Source organism: Macaca nemestrina, chromosome 18 (genome assembly GCF_043159975.1).
Source record: "Macaca nemestrina isolate mMacNem1 chromosome 18, mMacNem.hap1, whole genome shotgun sequence".
Taxonomy (NCBI): domain Eukaryota; kingdom Metazoa; phylum Chordata; class Mammalia; order Primates; family Cercopithecidae; genus Macaca; species Macaca nemestrina.
Window position 1 is genome coordinate 82,706,499 of NC_092142.1, and position 20,837 is coordinate 82,727,335.

Genomic DNA, 20,837 nt, shown 5'->3' on the forward strand with positions numbered 1-20,837 from the left:
AAGGCATCTTAACAATCCCTTCCAGCCAGTCTGAGGAATTGTGCAAAGGTGTTCATTGGTAGCCTGCAAACCAGCTGCCACTCAACTTGAGCTAATGAAAATGCACCCAGATTAGTTAACTGGTCTATCAGAGGCCTGTTTCTCTCTACATTATGCGGAATAATCTTTTGCAAGGTTAAAACAGATATGATGAGACTTTCTGAGAATAGTCATGAGAATTTATGGATGGAGGTTGGGCTGCAGGGAAAATGATCAACGCATAATTCACACTGTTTTTTCACTGGCTAGTAATAATGACTATAATATAATGAAACGTTGTTTTAAACAAATGAGTTATTATGCCAAGTAATATAGATGTGAGGATAAAATGAATAAATACATGTGTCAGATATTCCTTATTTATGAAATACTAGTCCAATTTTAACTTTAGCAGTTATTCATATATAACTGTTACCATCCAAAAGCCGTCTGGGCCTTGCTATTTACGTTTTGAGAAGGTATTGGTGTAATTGCAAATTAGGAAGTTGGGAAATTGGCAGAAAAAGAAAACAGAAGGTGTTATACCCTAGTGACAGTGGTGAGCTGCCAGGAAATCATATAGTCCAACACTGGGCATTCATGTGTATAAAGCTCTGTGCAAGACCAGAGTCCTGTGAGTAGAAGGAAAAAGAAGGACTGGGCACGGTGGCTCAGACCTATAATCCCACCACTTTGGGAGGTCAAGGTAGGTGGATCATTTGAGGTCAGGAGTTCAAGACCAGCCTGGTCAACATGGTGAAACCTTGTGTCTACTAAAAATACAAAAATTAGCCAGGCATGGTGCCATGCGCCTGTAGTCCCAGCTACTCGGGAGGCTGAGGCAGCAGAATTGCTTGAACCCGGGAGGCGGAGGTTGCAGTGAGCGGAGATCGTGCCATTGCACTCTAACCTGGGTGACAGAGCGAGTGTCTCAAAAAAAAAAAAAAGAAAGAAAGGAGGGAGGGAGGGAGGGAGGGAGGAAGGAAGGAAGGAAGGAAGGAAGGAAGGAAGGAGAGGGAGGGAGGGAGGGAGGGAGGAAGGAAGGAAGGAAGGAAGGAAGGAAGGAAGGAAGGAAGGAAGGAAGGAAGGAAGGAAAAGAAGGAAAAGAAGGAAAAGAAGAAGCCATTATAGCATCTCACTAGCCCTTCAGACTGGGCATTTCTGAAAGCGAACGTATCATCTTCCCCTACTGACCTGCCCCTCTGCCTGCCTTGCCTCTGATGACTGTACCACCATCATCATCATCACCATCATCTCCATGTCTCCTTCCCAATCTTCCCACTGCAAAGCCCAACAGAGTCTAAGGGTCCAACACTTTCCATCCATACCTGCCTCCACCCTCCTGTCTCAGGTGCTAATGTTCACTTAACCTCGATTATCTCACTGGCTTTCTAACTTTATCTTCTGCAAAGAGAGAGAAAATAGAAATCAGGAGGCTGCCCCTCAGAGACTTCTCCTGAGTCTTTTCTGTAAAGTAGAGACAATTTCAGATGAAGGGATAGAGATGGGACTGGGGGCTGAGAAGAAATTAGGAAACCTTGTCAAAGGGCAAATAATTCGACTGTACAGCAGTTGGGCTGAACGTTGAGCAGGGGTGGTCCAGAGAGATGGGATACTGTCTTAGTCCGTTCAGGCTACTATAACAAAATACTATAAACTGGGTGGCTTATAAATAACAGAAATGTATTGCTGATTGTTCTGGAGGCTGAGAAGTCCAAGAACAAGATGCTGAGAGATTCATTGTCTAGTGAAAGCCCACATTTTGGTTCACATATGGCGCCTCCTCCCTGCATTTTCACACGATGGGGAGAGGCAAGGCAGCTCTCTGGGGCCTCTTTTATAAAGGCACTCATCCCATCCCATCCATGAGGACTCTGACTTCCTGACCTACTGATTTTCCAAAGGCCCACCCTCCTAATACCATCACCTTGGGGATCAGGTTTCAGCATATGACATTTGGAGGGGCACAAACTTCAGCAGATACTATTAACCACCCAGTTTATAGTATTTTGTTATAGTAGCCTGAACGGACTAAGACAGTATCCCATCTCCTCTGGACCACCCCTGCTCAACGTTCAACCCAATTGCTGTACAGTCGAATTATTTGCCCTTTGACAAGGTTTCCTAATTTCTTCTCGGCCCCCAGTCCCATCTCTATCCCTTCATCTGAAATTGTCTCTACTTTACAGAAAAGACTCAGGAGAAGCCTCCCAGGGGCAGCCTCCTGATTTCTATTTTCTCTCTCTCTTTGCAGAAGAGAAAGTTAGAAAGCCAGTGAGATAATCGAGGTTAAGTGAACATTAGCACCATACCATAGCAGATACCATGAATTTATAGCAGCACGTTATGCTTGTTTGCCCCCTTACTTTGCTGACAGATATCCTAGACCTAGATTTCTAGAGTGTAGGAATGTTCCCTTTGTGAGAGTGTACTGTCTGGGGCCTGGTTTGCTGAGTCATCACCAGCAACCTGCAAGTCACTCTTGTATAGCATCAGCTGGGGAGATGGTGGTGGATCTCAAGTCTGACTGCACAATAGAAGCACCTGGGGAACTTTTCAATATAGCTACCCATACCCGGGCCCTACCCTATGACTGGAAGGGCAACTCAGACATTTGTCCGTTTTAAAGGCTCTCCAGATGGTCCACAGATACTGGGAAATCAGGACCATCCTGGTGTGACTACAAGCTTTAGGTACAGGCTCCTGGACATTCTAACAGTGTCCTCTAATCTTGTCCACACCCTAAACATGTGCTGGTTCCTTCAGTTCACAACTCAATAGGAAACAGGTGGAGGAGGGCAAATTTAAGAATATAAATGTGAAGATGTTTGCTACTGATGGTGCCAGGAAACCTGGCACCATCCCTCCTCCAGGGAGGAGGGTACAGTGAGATGACAGAACACATCCAATATGAGAATTTCTATAGCACCAACTTTCCAAAAAGTGTTTCAGAAGCTTACAGAATTAAAACGTGAACAAGACAGGAAGTTAAACTTGACAAGGAAGAGAAACCAACTAGGAAGAGTTGGGGATGGAGCTGACTGACACTAAATTTGGCCTGAGCTTCTTGTTGGCTTGCCGTACACACTTGCCGCTGTGTGATAAGAGCAGCGTGTTAATTGCACTGGTAGTTCCTAAATGCTGTTGCACATCAGAACCACTTAGGAAACATTTTTAAAATGCTAATTTCTGGGCTCAGTGCCCTAGAAACTTTCATTTGTGGTCTGGATTATGACTTGAGGTTGGGGAGTAGGGGGTTGGGAAATAGAAGTGAATGGACGCATGGACAGACAGATGGCTAAATGAAAGGAAACATGTATTTCTCTCTCTTTTCTTTTGTTCTTTTTTTTTCCTTCATCTTTCTTTTCTGTTTATTTGTTTGTTTATTTATTTGAGACAGCGTCTCACCCTGTCGCCCAGGCTGAAGTACAGTGGCACGATCTCAGCTTATTGCAACCTCCACCTCCTGGGTTCAAGTGTTTGTCCTGCCTCAGCCTCCCAGGTAGCTAGAATTACAGGCAAGCGTCACAGCACCCGGCTAATTTTTATATTTTTAATAGAGACGAGGTTTCACCATGTTGGCCAGGCTGGTCTCCAACCCCTGACCTCAGGTGATCTGCCTGCCTCAGCCTCCCAAAGTGCTAGGATTACAGGTGTGAGCCACCACACCTGGCCCCTTACTTTCTTTTTCTTCAAAAAATAAAATATTACAGGCAAAGGTAAAATGTTTCTCTGCCCAATTTTATTTTCTGTTCTCTCTCCTCAGAAACAATAGTTACCATGAATTAGCTATTCATGTGCATGTCCAGATGTTTTTATACTTTTACTACACACAAACACTCACATTCACACATAACACATACAGTTCTATTTTGTGCAGTTTGTAAAACCTCCTGTAATTCATATTATATTGGGCATACCATTCTACAACTTTTCTTCCTCCCTGTGTTACATTCACAAGGTCCATCCATGTTGCTCTAACTCAGCACTCAGCAAACTTTTTCTGTAAAGGGCCAGATGGCTTTGTGGGCCATATTAGTCTCTGTCATATATTCATCTTTATTTTTGTTTGTTTGTTTGTTTCTGTCTTTTGTACCACCCTTTAAAAAATGTGAAAGCCCTTCTTTGCCTGGGACCTATCCAAACACGGACTTGAGGTTAGCCAGCCCACAGCCTTCCTTGGCTGAACCCCACTGTGCTCCATTCATTCTGACTGCTGGAGGATCCTGTCATTTGAATACGGTGCAGTGGATTCCCTTATCAGCAGACACATTAGAATCATTTACTGTGACCAACGCTACTACAGTAAGAGATCTCCATTTTCCACCAGCTCCTGGAGTGACTGCTAGACAGACCACAAGCCCAGCACTGCCCAAGGACCAGCACTTAGAAGCCACTACTGTACAAGCAATGCTTGCGTCCCGGTGCGGTGGCTCACCCCTATAATCCCAGCACTTTGGGAGGCCAAGGCCGGCGGATCACTTGAGGTCAGGAGTTCAAGACCAGCCTGGCCAACATGGCAAAACCCCACCTCCACTAAAGATACAAAAATTAGCCAGGCGTGGTGGCAGGCACCTATAATCCCAGCTACTCGGGAGGCTGAGGCAGGAGAATCACTTGACCCTGCGAGGCGGAGGTTGCAGTGAGCTGAGATCATACCACTGCACTCCAGCCTAAGTGACAGAGCAAATAACAACACTTGCAGAGGTCCAGGAGCAATTGGAACTCAAGTATAACAGAGTTTGGATAAATTGGAGAGCAGTACTTCCTATGTGATTGCAAAGAGATAAAAATTCTATGTGTGTGCAGTGGGAATGCATATGCACATGTGCATGTATGTGGTGTATGTGCACGCACATGTGTGTACACAGAAAGAAGACAATTGAGGGGGTCACGTCACACATCGCCCTCTGTAAATCCAATTTCGGGACATCAAAGCCTGACTCAGTGACATCTCTTTGAAGAACAAAGGCACTGCAGGACGCTGCTCGCAGGCCAGCCACTCTGGACTGGAAATGAGTGTTTTTAAATGGAGACCAGAGCCGCTGTGCCCCTGCTTGTTAAAATACAGATTTCCAGGCCCATCCAACGTATGGCGTCAACATCCCCGGTGACAGGGGCCTCTAGCACAAAGCCCAGTGTTTGGTTATTTGTATACAATGTTTTTATAATAATACACATTCTGCTACCACCACTCCACATAGTAAGTATTAGTAAACCTGGAATAGTTTTTAGATTTAAAGAAAAAGACTTGGCAGTATTTTTTTCTTATCAACAAGGGATTTTCTTGTGGCCGTCACTTTGAGACTCCTGATCTACAGATGTCAATCATGAGCAGGTTCCCAAGGATGTCCCACTTCTCATCTCTCAACTGAGCTCTTGGATCAATTAATCTGAGGCGGAATTGCCTGATAACCCCTAAAGAATTGCTTCACAGTTAGTATCACTGATAAAAGACAGACACAGGTACACCAGGTGTGAGATGCCACATGTGTTTTATGTGCTCATCTAAGGGGAGCCAGCCCATCTAGCATCACGTGATTATATCCCACTGTAAGTAGGGGCACCTGTATGTAAAGTCAAAATTATTCCCAAAATGAAACCCTGGATCTCCCCGTGTAGCTGAAAAGGTACTCAGTTGACACTCCAATGGTTTGCTCCACAAAGACAGGTAGTTTCAGCCCCCAAAAAGCAGTTAAAAATAGGTGTTACCAGTTACCTTCAAAAACACACCTTGTCTGGTCATGTATAAAAGGCATAAAATTTTCTAATACTGTTTGTTTAAATGTTAGAGATGCCTGCCAAATGTCATGATTTATGTTTTATTATATACCTAGTCCAAGACATTCTTCCTAGATGGACATAATAAGACATGAGAGAATCTGGGTCAGAGGTAGCAGGAACAGGTAACCACGAGTGCCCAACCACTCAAATGCTTAAGAGCAGACATCAAAGTGGCCGACCTCACGTGTGTTACCATTTATATGACATTGACAACAGGCTGCACAGAAATGAAATGAGCCTAAACCGTTAAGCAAGGGTTGGAGACGGGGGAGGGTGATTTCAAAAAACACTGAAATTAGCAGCGTTCTTTTGTTTTTTTTTTTTTTTTTTTTGAGATGGAATCTCGCTCTGTCACCCAGGTTGGAGTGCAGTGGTGTGATCTCAGCTCACTGCAACCACTGCCTCCCAGGTTCACCTCCCAGGTGACTCTCCTGCCTCAGCCTCCTAAGTATCTGGGATTACAGGCACCTGCCACCACGCCTGGCTAATTTTTTTGTATTTTTAGTAGAGACAGAGTTTCACCATGTTAGCCAGGCTGGTCTGAAACTCCTGACCTCAAGTGATCCACCCGCCTCGGCCTCCCAAAGTGCTGAGATTACAGGCATGAGCCACCATGCCTGGCCTGAAGTTAGCTTTTAAAGTACATAGCTTCCTAACTCAGCCATAGTCCTTACAGTAATTTTGGGAGCCAGGAAGTCAGCTGGTAGAATCTCTTTGATGTTTCTTTAAAGCAGGGTCAGCCAAGTCTAAGACACAGACTAAATCTGGTACACTGCCCATTTTTGTAAATAAAGTTTTATTGAAACACAGCCGTGCCTATCATTTCCATATCACCCGTGGCTGTTCTCTGCTGCAGTGGCAGAGCTAGGTAGCTGCCACAGAGTCCACCTGGCCCAGTAAGCTGAAAATATTAACTCTCTGGCCCTTCCCAATTTAAAGCATCGTTCATAAAACTGCGTGTGATGTAGGAGAAGATAATCACGTCACACTCATGGCAAGAAAAAATACTCAGATCCAAGTAGACGAGCAGCAACCAAACACGCTGATGTTTGGGGACTTTTTTCTGTATTTTCTTCGGTGATTATCCCATTTTCTAGATGAGAAAACTGATGTTCAGACAGGTCCCCAGGCGAGTAATCAGTGAGGCCAGCATTCACCATTGACTGCGTCCCTTACGGAAAAGGATAATAGTAGTATTTCAATTTAGTATGATCTGACCCTGTAGGTGGCTTTACTGCAACTGAGAATTGAACTGAAGGATCGGCATTTCCTTCTTTGACATCTGAAGATAAAGGAAATAAAACTAATGATATTGAAAGTAATAAAGAATGAAAATGAAATGATTTTTACCATCAGTTGTTGTATAAAGTGCGTGTCAGTGGCATGAAGCGGATGTGTAATTCTTCTCCTAGCTCCGTCCCAGTGAAGGAAGCTGGCATTGCCATTCAGCTGTTTCTGTGGTTTTTCTAGCACGGCTTTGCATGGTATGGCAAGTCTCAAAAAAAAGAACTTGTCCGGAAACCATTTCTGACCATTGCTTTAGACTTAATTAACCAGTATTAGCAAGACTGTAAAAGGACAGATCAGGTGAACGATCTTAAATACCAAAATTAAATGTCTCTATATGGGGGGTAGGAGGTAGACAAACTCAGACACAATAAAGAAGCTTAAAGAGGTGAGTGGGCCAGGCACAGTGGCTCATGCCTATAATCCCAGCACTTTGAGAGACTGTGGCGGGAGGCTTGGTTGAGACTAAGAGTTTGAGACCAGCCTGGGCAACATAGTGAGACCCCCCATCTCTGGAAAAAAAAAAAAAAGCAAGAAAAAAGAAAGTCCTGCCCCGTATCAGCTAAAAATTAACAGTAAATAAAATGTGGACCAGGCATGGTGACTCACAGCTGTAATCCCAACAGTTTGGGAAGCCTAGTAGAGCTGATCACCTGAGGTCAGGAGTTTGAGACCAGCCTGGCCAACATGGTGAAACCCATCTCTACTAAAACTATAAAAATTAGCTGGGCGTGGTGGCACACATCTGTAATCCCAGCTACTCGGGAGGCTGAGGCAGGAGAATCGAGTGAGCTTGGGAGGCAGAGGTTGCAGTGAGCTGAGATCATGCCACTGTACTTCAGCCTATAGGACAGAGCAAGACTCCATCTCAAAAAAATAAAAATAAAATGTGCATGCCTGGCTGGGCGGGGTGGCTCACACCTGTAATCCCAGCACTTTGGGAGGCCGAGGTGGGTGGATCACAAGGTCAGGAGTTCAAGATCAGCCTGACCAACATGGTGAAACCCCGTCTCTACTAAAAATATAAAAATTAGCTGGGCGTTGTGGCACACGCCTGTAATCCCAGCTACTCAGGAGGCTGAGGCAGGAGAATCGCTTGAAGCCAGGAACCGAAGGTTGCAGCGAGCCAAGATTGTGCCACTGCACTCCAGCCGGGGAGGCAGAGCAAGACTCTGTCTCAAAAAAAAAAAGCCAAGATGAGCAAAAGATAGCCACTAAACTCTTCTTAAATTTTATTTTTTAATGTATTGTTTGCATGCAACAAAATACATCCATTGCAAGTGTACAGTTTGATGCATTGTGGTAAGTGTACAGAATTTTATACCACACCCTAGTCAAAATACAGTTTCCTTTGCTATTGATCCCTTTCCCCAATCCAGGCTCTCATTGATCTGCTTTCTCTAATAATGGTTTTGTCTTTTCTAGAATTTCCTAAAATGTATCAGTATTTTGTTCCTTTCTATTGTGAAACATATTATGGGCAGACACAGGGCCTGAAAAGGCATTAAACCCAGGCAGAGTGGGCTGTCCTCGGCCTGCAGACAGCCGCAGTCATGCTTGCAGAGGAGCTGTGGTCCCTTTAAGTGACATGACATTATGGACAATGGCAGTTGACCCTTGGGGGCTTTTCCTGCACCTTGCACATACAAGCTAAGGGCTTTACCTAAATTACATAAATTTCCTCAAGTAACTATCTCAGTAGCCCTGGGAGGAATCACTTATGTTATCATCTAAATTGACTTAAAACAGGAATTTGAGACTCTAATTTGAAAACAAGAGATTGGAGCCTATTTAGTAGATTTTATGCAGCCAAAGCTGTTTCTGTTTCATTTTGTTTTGTTTTGTTTTTCTATTTTTAACTAATTTGCCTCCCAGGAGACAGTTGAAATGTCTAGAGACATTTTCATTATTATGCCTGGCAGGACGCCACTAGTGGCGTCTAGTGGGTGGAGGTTAAGGGTGCTGCTAAGCGTCCTCCCATACACAAGACAGCACCCTCCACAAAGAATTATCCAACCCCAAATGTCAGTAGCGCTGAGGCTGAGAAACCCCACTCTGCTCTCTAACCAAAATTAGACACAGAAAGTAGAGACATTCTACCACCTGACAACATAAATGGCTTTTGCCCATTTAAAAACATAAAGAGGAGTAAGTATCCAACCTAAAACAACATCTTAAAGAACATTCTTCCTAATAGGCTTTTGCAAAAATAGTTCATATTTTACAACTGTCTTGCAGCGTGGGTGTAAATGAGACCTAATCATTGTAAACATGAAAAGAGTGCCTCAAAACGTCTGAAGTTCTGAGCAGAGAGCAGCCTTTTGGATGGAGGCAGGACTAGGGTATCAGTAGGAGTGAGAACAATGGTCAGATAAATGAGTACACAGCACTTGTAGACTGATTAAGTCCCTTTTTTTTTTTTTTCCTTCTTTTGATGGAGCAAGACTGTAACAGAAGCCTGAGAGTGAGGAAGAGCTTTGGCAACTGTTACTGTAGACACAATAGTTTACTCAATTTCATGAACTCTTAGTCCTGGGCTGGAATTCACACCTCTGCTGGAATTGCACAGACAAAACGTGCTTGGAAGGAGTAAGGTGGCAAAAACAGAAAAATGCAGGCGAAAACATGCCTCATTTTGAAACTGGATCTGGGCATCCTAGAGCCAGAGCCTCTCCCAGCCGACATTGCTGAGTTGAGCAGAGTGACAGCGTCCACGCTGGAGCCCACCCCCAAGCTGGCCGTACGGAGGAGCCACGAGCAGGCACTGGGAAGACAGGCTCTTGAATGCACACTATGCTGATGTCTCCTTCTGTGAAGTTTTCTACATGAATGACATGTTCTCAAAGTCTGCAACACAGTCTGCCACGAGATGCCTTTTTCCCTCTGGGAGCACAATGCTACTTTCGTGGTTGGCTGAGTAATAGCCCCCAAATATGTGTTCCTTATCCTAATCCCTGGAACCTGTGAACATGTTACCTTAGATGGCAAAGGAGACTTCGGGTGGGTGCCTATAATCCCAGATACTCAGGAGGCTGAGGCACGAGAATCGCTCAACCCGGGAGGCGGAGGTTGCAGTGAGCCAAGATCGTGCCAGTGCACTCGGGCGTGAGCAACAAAGTGAAACTCTGTCTCCAGAAAAAAGAGACTTCTCAGATGTGACTAGGTGAAGGATTTTGAGATGTGGAGATTATCCTGAATTAGCCAGGTGAGCCTGATATAATCACAGAGTCCTAAGAGGGACAGAGGAAGAGTCACTTAGAAACAGACCATGCGATGACGAAAACAGAGGGAGGCCAGAGGTGAAATGAGAAGATGCTGCAGTGCTGCCTCTGAAGATGAAGAAAGGGGCCATAAGCCAAGGGCTGCAGGCAGCCTTTAGAGGCCAGGAAAGGCAAGGGAACAGATGCTTTCCTAGAGCTTCCAGAAGGAGCACAGCCCGGCCAACACTGATTTTAGCCCCGTGAGACTCATCTCAGTCTTCTGACCTCCAGAACTGTAAGAGAAGAGATTTGTGTTGTTTGAAGTTTATAGCCATTTGTTACAGCAGCAACAGGAAATTAATATACCATGTTTGGGCCAGGTGCAGTGGCTCACAGGTGAGCCTGTAACCCCAGCACTTTGGGAGGCCAAGATGGGAGGATCACTTGAGGCCAGGAATTCAAGACCAGCCTGGGCAACATGGCAAAACCCCATCTCTACAAAAAATATAAAAATTGGCCAGGCATGGCGGTGCATGCCTGTAGTCCCAGCTATTCTGGAAACTAAGGTGGGAGGATTGCTTGAGCCCAGGAGGCAGGGGTTGTAGTGAGCCAAGACTGTACCACTGAACTCCAGCCTGGGCAACAGAATGAGACCCTGTCTCAAAATAAAATAAAAACATACCATGTTTGAAGAACCACCAATAGGTGTCTTGCTTTGTGACTTGTGATCCTTAAGTGTGTGTGTGTATATATATATATATGTATATAGTCACAGGAAGTCAATACATATATGGGATAATCACCAATCTCTAAAATACATAGTCAGTGTGCTCATAAAATAGCCAAGCTCTGGCTGGGTGCGGTGGCTCACACCTGTAATCCCAGCACTTTGGGAGGCCGAGGCAGGTGGATCACGAGGTCAGGAGATCGAGACCATCCTGGCTAACACAGTGAAACCCCATCTCTACTAAAAATACAAAAAAGTAGCAGGGCGTGGTGGCAGGCACCTGTAGTCCCAGCTACTAGGGAGGCTGAGGAAGGAGAATGGCATGAACCCAGGAGGCCGAGCTTGCAGTGAGCCGAGATTGCGCCACTGCACTCCAGCCTGGGCGACACAGCGAGACTCCATCTCGAAAAAAAAGAAAAAAAAAAATAGCAGTCTCTGCGCTAACAGACAAAGACATAAGGCTCATTGGTAATAGTGGTAATAGCAGCTCTCGGTCTGAGCAATGTCTGGCATCTGAAGTCACCATTAGCATTTTCAGAGAAGTCCAGCTTTTTACGGTATAACTATTTATTCTGTCTTCCAATGTGATCCATAAGGAAAAAAAAAATCTCCCGAAGTCGTGTGATGTTTAAAAATGTGTTTATTATAGTTTGCCTGTCATTTATCTGGTTTTTAGCTAAAATGTTTTGAATTGACTGGTGATATTCCCGACTTAACTCTGAACCCTCTCTATTCAGGTCTGTGAGAACTCCTGACGTCTGAAGCTTGACTCCCAAGTTTCCATAGCAACAGGAAAAAGAAAAAAAAAATCTATCCAAATCTGAAGATTGCGGTTTACAGCTATCGAACTTCACAACTAGGCCTCAATTGTTCCGGGTTTTTGTTTTCTTTGCAATTTCACTTAGTCTGTACTTCATCATTTTGACAGCATCTTCCTCCCTCCTTTAATTAATGGAATCCTCTGAATTTTCCCTGAATGTTTAAAGATCATGACATATGACTTGATCTTCTGGGAGCAGGAACAATGACTACTTTTTCTGGTGTGTTAACATGTCGCTAGCCAGGGTTCCAGGCACCCAGCTTTGTCTGTGGGTTAGTATTGGTGTATGTATGAGTATCTGTATGTGTATATACACGGTATTTATAGAGAGAGACTATCCCGGAGAAGCCTCGTTTTGATGCCATTCTTCCTTGCAAGGTTAAGCAAGGTGGGTGAAAACTAAGACAACTGAACCCTCCAGGGCCTCCCGCTTCAAGGTCAGCATGAGGACAGACCACAGAGCTGTCACTTTTGCTCTGAAGCTGCTTCTCCACTGTCCCGTTCAGTCTGAATGCTGCCACGACCAGCCAGGCAGGTCCACAGAGAGGGAGAGCAGAGAAAGAAGTCGTTTCTCTTTACTGAGTTCGAGGACTGCAACCGATTTTCACTGCCATCTGATGCCGTGATCCTGAGCCAAGGTGGTGAGGAGCAGGGCGGGCAATTTCACCACCACATGCCAAGAAAAGGGCTGACATTTTCTTTCATGGGCACCAACCTGCATTTGTCTGTGTCCCGAATCCACAGTCGCACTGATTCTTATGGGGACACAGATCATGGTAAAGAATCTCTCCCTCCTCAGTAAATGTGTAACTGCAACTGTCATCACGGAGGTCATACCTGCATACAAAGAGGTCTACAGGTACCATCTTGTATACACATATATACCCACATGTACAGACATACATTTATGCACATTCACTCCGTTTGTTTCATATATACAGGCATAAAATAGAGTAAATACAGGTAGTTTTAAAAGTACCCTTTTGTGTGAATTGACTACCGTTGTTTGCAAACCTGAAAATAAAAGACGTTCATTATGTATGAAAAGTAACTGATTTGTATTCTGTGAGCATGTAAAAGCAGAAAGTTAGTGCTTGTTCTAAGATTCCCTTCTTGTTGATAAACCGTAAATGAATCATCAAAGCTCACACCAAATTTTTCTATCAAAACTAGTGACAGCTTGTGGCTTTTGATTAGAGCTCGCCACGAACTAGGGTAAGGTAAGTGTCTTAGCATATTTTAATGCAGTTGCTTTACTAAAGGTTTTAACCGCACACGCACACACACACGCTTTCTTATGCAATCTATGTTTGCACTTGTGCTTTCAGTTAGCCTTCTGTAGGAAGTAGAAGTCATATGTTGTCTTTGTTGTAGTGAAATTATACAGATAGAGTTCCATATATTGTATTTGTTTCCATAGTAAATCCTTTTGGAACATATAGAATGCAGAGATTTTTTTTTCCATTAAAATAAATGGGTATTGGTGGTTAAAACTGCTGGACAGTAACTTTTCTCTGATTTCTATCTTGTGTCTAATGTCACTGATGCTGGCTGGGTCTTGTCTTAGCGCAAGTTCACTTTTTGACTGACCGTTTGGGGTCTGTCGTACATCTCTGGTAGGTGAGTGGGTCTATAAAGATACCAGTTGTCAGCATGGGCAATGGACTCATGTTGTCCACCTCATGATATGATCTGAGGGTATCACAATCAGCTATAAAGGTAATTGCATACTCAAAGATGAGACGGACCCTTCTCAATTTGATGACCACATTAAGCGCAGTCACGGCCATCTGTCAACAGTCCGAAGACCTGGGGATTTTTCTCTGGAACAAATCCTGTTGCTGGATCAGGAGATGCCATACCTTGAACTTGATAGGGTCATTCTCCACGAGCACATGCCCCCGACTCAGGGACAGGGGAATCTAAGCCTGTGCATTCACACTTTACAACTTTTCCTCTACTGGCTTATAGGGCACTATCACGTGCCTCCCTGGCGCACCTCGCTGCCCTCTTCCTGCAAGCCAGGGGGAGAACGTTCACCCTTGAACAAACCAAGAGCATCCTCAGCCAGTCAGGCAGCTGGTAGCCGGACACGTATGCTAACTGGCAATCAGGAAGTCGCCCTCCAACGTAAACTTCAGCCACCTGCAAGGAGATACACAGCAGCTGAGTGACCATTCACTGAAGGAAATAGATACGAGACGACTCCTTTTCTCTCAAGGCAGTAAGCTCTCCTGCACTTTGCAAACCGAACCAGAAGCTTAACTTAGCTGAAAATTCAGAAAGGAGTAAAGTGCACACTTCATTAATAAATAGAATATGCCTCAACTTTCCCTTATTTAAACATATTCTCTGTCCCCACAGTTCTAATCAGGACAGGGATACTTCCGTCATGTTGTTCTTTCTAATACTTTCCAGAAAAAAAAGAAAAAAGAAACCAATTCTTATAGGCCAAAGTGATAACATTTCCTGAATCACAGGATGTTTTGTTAACCTACTGGAATATATTACATTGTTTACTGAAAACCATAGTAGAATCAAAATGTTATTTCATTATTACCTATGCATTTTATCTGAGTCCAACTTATTAAAAAATGAAGTCAAGTAAGAACCAGAAATTGCTTTTCCCAATTACTGAGCACAGGTTCTGAGGGTCTTATTTCCACTGAGCAAACAGTCACACCTTCACTTCTTTTTATTAATACTCAACCACCTTAGTTGATTAAAAATCACATTTTCTCCCTCATTTTACATATGATTAATTAATTATTTTGGATAATTTGTTTTAATAAGAATATGCACACATTTTCTAATTTCAATGAAAGTCACCTTCAATACTGCCAATTCTCTCCAAATGAGCATCATTTCAGGTAGATATACCTGCTATGCCTCTTGGCCGACACCAGCAAATCAAAGCATCATAACGAAATAAATCCAGCCAGATTTCATGGTAGGTATCAAATAAGACTTTAGCTCTTAAAGAACATCATTAGAAATTTTGATAGCTCATTCCAGAGTTTCACAATGTCAATTTAAACAGTGTGATAAATGGAACAACCATCTACCATCACACTCATAGAGTAGCTCAAATGGCATTTTACCCAGAATAAATGCATTGGGTCTTAATCTTAAGATGTGACAACTAAAAAATTTTTAATAAGTCTGTGTTTGATCCTGGATTTGGTGCAGTTGCACCCAGGCACAAGCTCTCCAGATGATTCTGAGGAAAGGAGTCTACAATTTTCCTGGGGGGTGTATGCACATGGTACCAAAAAGGTGATTAATAATTATAATGGTTTATATTTATCAACTGCTTATTATGTGCCCATACTGTACAAAATCCTTATAGATAGTAACTCATTAATCCCTCCAGTAACATATGAGGCAAGTACTACTATCTTCTCCAACTCACAGATAAAGAAGGCTGAGGTTCAGAAAAAATTGAATGACTTGCCCAAGGTAAGTGGCCTCCAGAACCAAACCCCAGGCTGTCTGGCTCCAGGGTTCATGTTCGTCCCACGACATCACAATGCCACTCTCAACCCTGGAGCAGAACCAGACCATCTGCCTACTGCAGACCAGGAGACCCTAGTTTGAAGCCTCCGATAGCATAACTATGCAGCTAAACCAACTTACTGTTAAGCAACAGTACCTTTTACTATGAGGTATCTTTTACTATTAAGTACCTTTTACTAACAGTATCTTCTATTACCTACTATTAAGTTCCTGCTATACTTCTTCATTCTGAAAGCTTTCTGTTTAAAAAAAAAAATGTTAACATCATTCTTAATTAATATTGAGACCTTAGAAATTTTTCCTGTACAAGATAACATAATTATTTGCCCCTTCCCTTCCATGGCTTATTAGCAGGTAGATGAGGGGCTTCTCCTAGATTAATTTAACATCTCAATTAATTAAAAGTAGCTGGGCATGGTGACTCATGCCTGTAATCTCAGCCCTTTGGGAGGCAGAGGCAAGTGGATCACTTGAGGTCAGGAATTTAAGACCAGCCTGGCCAACATGGTGAAACCCCATCTCTACTAAAAAATACAAAAATTAGCTGGGTGTGGTGGTGCACACCTGTAATCCCAGCTACTCAGGAAGCTGAGGCAGGAGAACCGCTTGAACCCAGGAGGCAGAGTTTGCAGTGAGCCATTGCACTCCAGCTGGGGCAACAGAGCAAGACTCCGTCTCAGAAAAAAAAAAAAAAAAAATTATGAACTCCAGAGTACCCATTCACTACCAAACCAACTGAGGCGAGGGAAAACTGAGGGAGAAAGTGGGGTGGGATCTTGAAGGATTTACACTGTGCTTTGCTATAAATTATTCAAAGAGGCAAATTCTAAAGGATCTCTAAGTAGTTTCTGATTTTGTAAAGGTAGCCCATTAATCTGTTTACGTGTAGCTGCCTTAAACATGAGTCAACAGGGTAAATCACACCAACAGGAAACCCAAGCACCGAAAAAGCCACCTACATTTTCTGTTTACCAAATACTAAGAATAATAATCTAATAATCTGGCTACATCTTTCATAAAGACCTCCATCTTCTCTCCTTAACTGACTGTTGAGATTTGGTATTTTTCATAGTCTAATGATAAAATGCTTTCAAAATTGTACATCCAATGCAATTAACAATTCTTTTACTATATCCAGTGTGTTACCCTTACTATATTTCCTATTGCTAATAGATTAGCCCACTACTGAAAAAAAATTCTGCAGTTGTGACTGTGTTCATATGAAAGCATGTACAAGATATAGAGAGACAGCAAAAAATAGTGGGAATGGATGTGTGTATGCGGGTTTCAGATAAGAACTTCAATTATATAATTTAAGAGTAAGTCTATAATTTAAGCAGAAATAATTTAGATACTCATCAAATTAAGTAAGCAGAAAAATTTCCTCTCTGTCATGCTACGTTGCTATCATCATATCTTTTGTTGGAGGGTTGCTAAGCTTGATAAGCCTTTGAACCATTTTATTTGACTTTCCACGTGCCAGCTGGTTGGTAGGGAGATGGTGAAATGCCTTGAGTGGTGTAGGATTAGGGAAGTTTTCATTCTGAAGCTATGAAGACTTGGAGAAAGGGGTTTATAGAAGCACTATGAAAATAAGCTGGAGCCTCTATTTTCTGCTACTTTTTAAAAAGCTTTTTCTTTAGAGAGTAATAAATCCATTATGTCTATCGTATACATGAATTCAGACTATTAGAGAGTTGAAAATGCAGGCTATATATATATATAAAATCTGTGTTGTCATGCACATGTCAACACTGTCCTGATGACAAAATTTTATTTATCCCCCCAGATAAAAATTTGAAGAAATTTTAAATGCTTTTTATTCATAAACACTTTTCAAAAGGGATAAAAGTTAATCATGTTAAAATATTCATTCTATGGCAGATGTCACTCCTTTGAGCCCTCCCTGCTGAATTGCTTACAGTTTCTGAGCTGTAAACTAACATTTGCTTTACTATGTAGTTACAAAGAAATGTGTAACTTGTTTGTGAAATATTCAAATAAAGCTTATCTGGGATTTTTAACTTGTGTGTTTAGTCTTAGACCATCTTTAGTACAGTCTAGTCTAAACACTGTGACAGAGCAAAGGGACCTTTTTGTCCAGTGGTGCGCAGTGTCGTGGGTGCAACTGGCTGGTGCCAGTGTTTTGGGTGGCAAAGGATTTACCAGCAGGGCATGGTGGCTCACGGCTGTAATCCCAGCACTTTGGGAGGCCAAGGCGGGCAAATCACCAGAGGTCAGGAGTTTGTGACCAGCCTGGCTAATGTGGTGAAACCCTGTCTCTACTACAAATACAAAACTTAACTGGGCATGGTGATACGTGCCTGTAATCCTAGCTACTTGGGAAGCTAAGGTGGGAGAATCGCTTGAACCTGGGAGGTAGAGGTTGCAGTGAGCCAAGATCAGGCCCCTGCACGCCAGCCTGGGTAACAGAGTGAGACTCTGTCTCAAAAAAAAGAAAAGAAAAAAAAGAATTTACCAATTTAACAAGACAGTTGTAGGTAAAGAAAGGCCAATTACTCAATTACTCAAGGGAAAGTACATTGCAAGGAAGCAACGGGCAGCACAGCAGAGAAGGGGCTGTCTGGAAAGAGGCAGGGGCTGGAGGGAAGTTTTAGGTCATGCTGGAGGATGTTACACTCGGAGCGAGGTAGTTGTGCCAGCGTCTTGTTTGTGATTAGCTGTCTCTTGGAACAGTTGTTCTCCCCTACTTGGGACCCCCTTCTTCACTGTTGCTTACTTATCAGGACTCCACACCATGTTAGTCTATGATGTTTAAAAACCAAGACTAAAACCAAGTGATTCCTGCTTAATAATTGGCTCTCTTCTGCTTCTTTCATAAAAGTCAATCATTCTGATTTGGAAAAACAGATATATAGATGATAGAGAGAGAGAGAGAGAGTGAGATAGACAGGTAGATCAGACAGATAGACTGCAAGAAAGTTACTTAGTGAGATCATTTTAAAAAAAAAGAAGGGGGCCAGATGTGGTGGCTCACGCCTGTAATTCCAGCAATTTGGGAGGCAGAGGTGGGCCGATCACCTGAGGTCAGGACTTCAAGACCAGCCTGGCCAACACAGTGAAACCTCATCTCTACCAAAAATATAAAAGTTAGCCAGGTGTAGTGGTGGGCACCTGTAATCCCAGCTACTCAGGAGGCTGAGGCAGGAGAATCACTTGAACCCAGCAGCTGGAGGTTGCAGTGAGCAGTGAGCCAAGATAGTGCCACTGCATTCCAGCCTGGGCAACAGAACAGAGCAAGGCTCTATCTAAAAAAAAAAAAAAAAAAAAAGAGAGAGAGGGAAGGGTGTGTTCATAAGTGCTTCCTATAGGCCGGATACTGTATTTATCTATATAGACGTGTATATACAGATTACCTTGTAGTTATATGTGTAATTTATGTGTAATACATAATTATATATCATATACATAATTTATGTAATTCATGGGATATTGAAATAGACATTAACTCCATTCTATAGCTGAAGAAACTGAGGTTCACACAGTTAAAACCATCTCATGGTAGGTCTCACGACTACTGAGTGGTATGCATGGCTCCACCCTGGCACTTTTCCTGCTATACGCTAAGGCAGCACCACCACATTTATCACCAGGAACACACTGTGTCATCAGAAACAATGCATGAAAATGCTGTGGACTAAGCAAGTGGACAATGACGGGGGAGTAAAGCAGAGGAAACCTAAACTTACAAATCTGGTCTATAGGAAAACTTTCCTTCCCCCCAGGCAGTCTGTCTCCAGGAAACTGCTACTTTGGGTAAATAAATAGCAAACGGATGCCTTGGCAGCCAGTCACGGAGATGCTAATTTGGAAATTTGCCTCCAAAGAACATAAGACACAGAAACCAATGCTTCAGTCCAAAAGCAAGAGAATTTGAGATGTATCAGATGTATCAGAACCACCATCGATCACACCATTCTTCCCCAGTAAAGCAATTTTCTGGGTTTTTTTGTTTTGTTTTGTTTTGTTTTTGCAAACAAGGCCTCAAAGAGACCTCCTTGTGCTTTAGTAACGTGCTTGTGCTTTGGTAATGCAAGGCAAAATATCCACTCATTCCAGCCAGGGCACACCTTTGAGCGTGCAGCAACGCTGGATTTTTACATGGGAATCCAAGCCAAGAGGACTGGTGCCAGGATGGTGATATTTCTAAATTACATCTGCCGTTCTGTGTCTGTAACGAAGCCCTACCTTTGCTTGGATGATGACTGTCCTGCCCCAGCCCCTCCTCGTACCAGCAGGACCGCATCCTCCTCCTGAGGCTTGCTAGCACCTGAAGGATTGTTCTGTGAAAACTAGGGACCCAGCACCTGCTGACATTCCTTAGCATCCTCTCTGACTTTATCCCCCGGGAGAAGCGAGTCGATGTTACCCTGATGCAGTCATAGTTCCTCTGCTTCCCCTTATCACATTATATGACCATGTTGTTTCAAAGCACACCCAATCTCTTTACCCTTTGGCTCCCTGCCGTCTTTCAAGGCAGGATTTTGTAAACTTTAATCCCAAGAGAATAGAATCACGATTTAGCCATCTCCCTGTCTCATCTCTGCACCTTCACTAACTCTGCCACACTGAAATGCCACCTGTACCATCAGCTACAACTCTAGTTTTAAACTATGTAATTTTACATTTATAATTTTGGCTTAAATTTATTTTAAAAGAAGCCGGTACATTGGCCGAGCATGGTAGCTCATACCTATCATGCCAGCATTTGGAGAGGCAAAGGCGACTAGGTAGATAGTTTGAGCCCAAGAGTTCAAGACCAGCCTAGACAACAGGGCAAAACTCCAGCTCTACAAAAAATACAAAGATTAGCCAGGTGTAATGGCGCATGCCCATCACAGGAGGATTGCTGGAGCCTGGGAGGTTGAGGTTACAGGGAGCCATGACTGCACCACTGCATTCCAGCCTGGGTGACAGAGTGAGACCCTGTCTCAAAAAAAAAAAAAGAAAAGAAAAGAGAATTGTACATGCTAACATGAATGAAAAACCAGTATCACTTGGAATACACTAAAGCAGCAATCAAAATACAATGAAAAAATAGGCATAATTACCTTTTAGCTAGATACTATGTCTACTTAAGGTCTGTGTATGAAACTGTATTAAAAGGAGAGATAAATAAGGAGTAGAGAGGTCTCAAAGACACAGTAACATCCACCTGGCTTATGTAGCACCTGTCCACACAGCACCTAGAATCATTTTAGTAGAAGCAAAACAAGCAAAGTTGCATGAACAGGAAGTAAGGAAGTGGTTCCAGTAACTAAGACGATAAGTCCTTCCTTTCTAGAAACTCGCCTATGAGCCGTAGCTCAACAAGAGCACACAGTCAGTGGAGGGTCACCTCGGTTGTTCTGGTTTCCATTTTCTATTTGTTTTTTGTGCGGCAGGGGTGGGGCGGGGCAGGGGCGGGGGTTGGTCACTGTTATGTGCTGAGAAGGAGGAATCATCAGAAAAAGGAAAACGACGG

At 43.2% G+C, this 20,837-nt stretch overlaps 1 protein-coding gene across 2 annotated transcripts in view; it reads left to right on the forward strand.

Moving 5' to 3' along the window:
* LOC105496758 (cadherin 13) overlaps positions 1-17,376 on the forward strand; it is a 1,175,273-nt gene extending 1,157,897 nt beyond the window's left edge. For both annotated transcript variants that reach the window (XM_071085018.1, XM_071085017.1), the window contains one exon: positions 11,754-17,376. In XM_071085018.1, the coding sequence (XP_070941119.1) occupies positions 11,754-11,761 (8 nt within the window). In that variant the 3' untranslated portion in view covers positions 11,762-17,376. The remainder of the gene's footprint in view (positions 1-11,753) is intronic.
* The last annotated feature ends 3,461 nt before the right edge of the window (positions 17,377-20,837 follow it).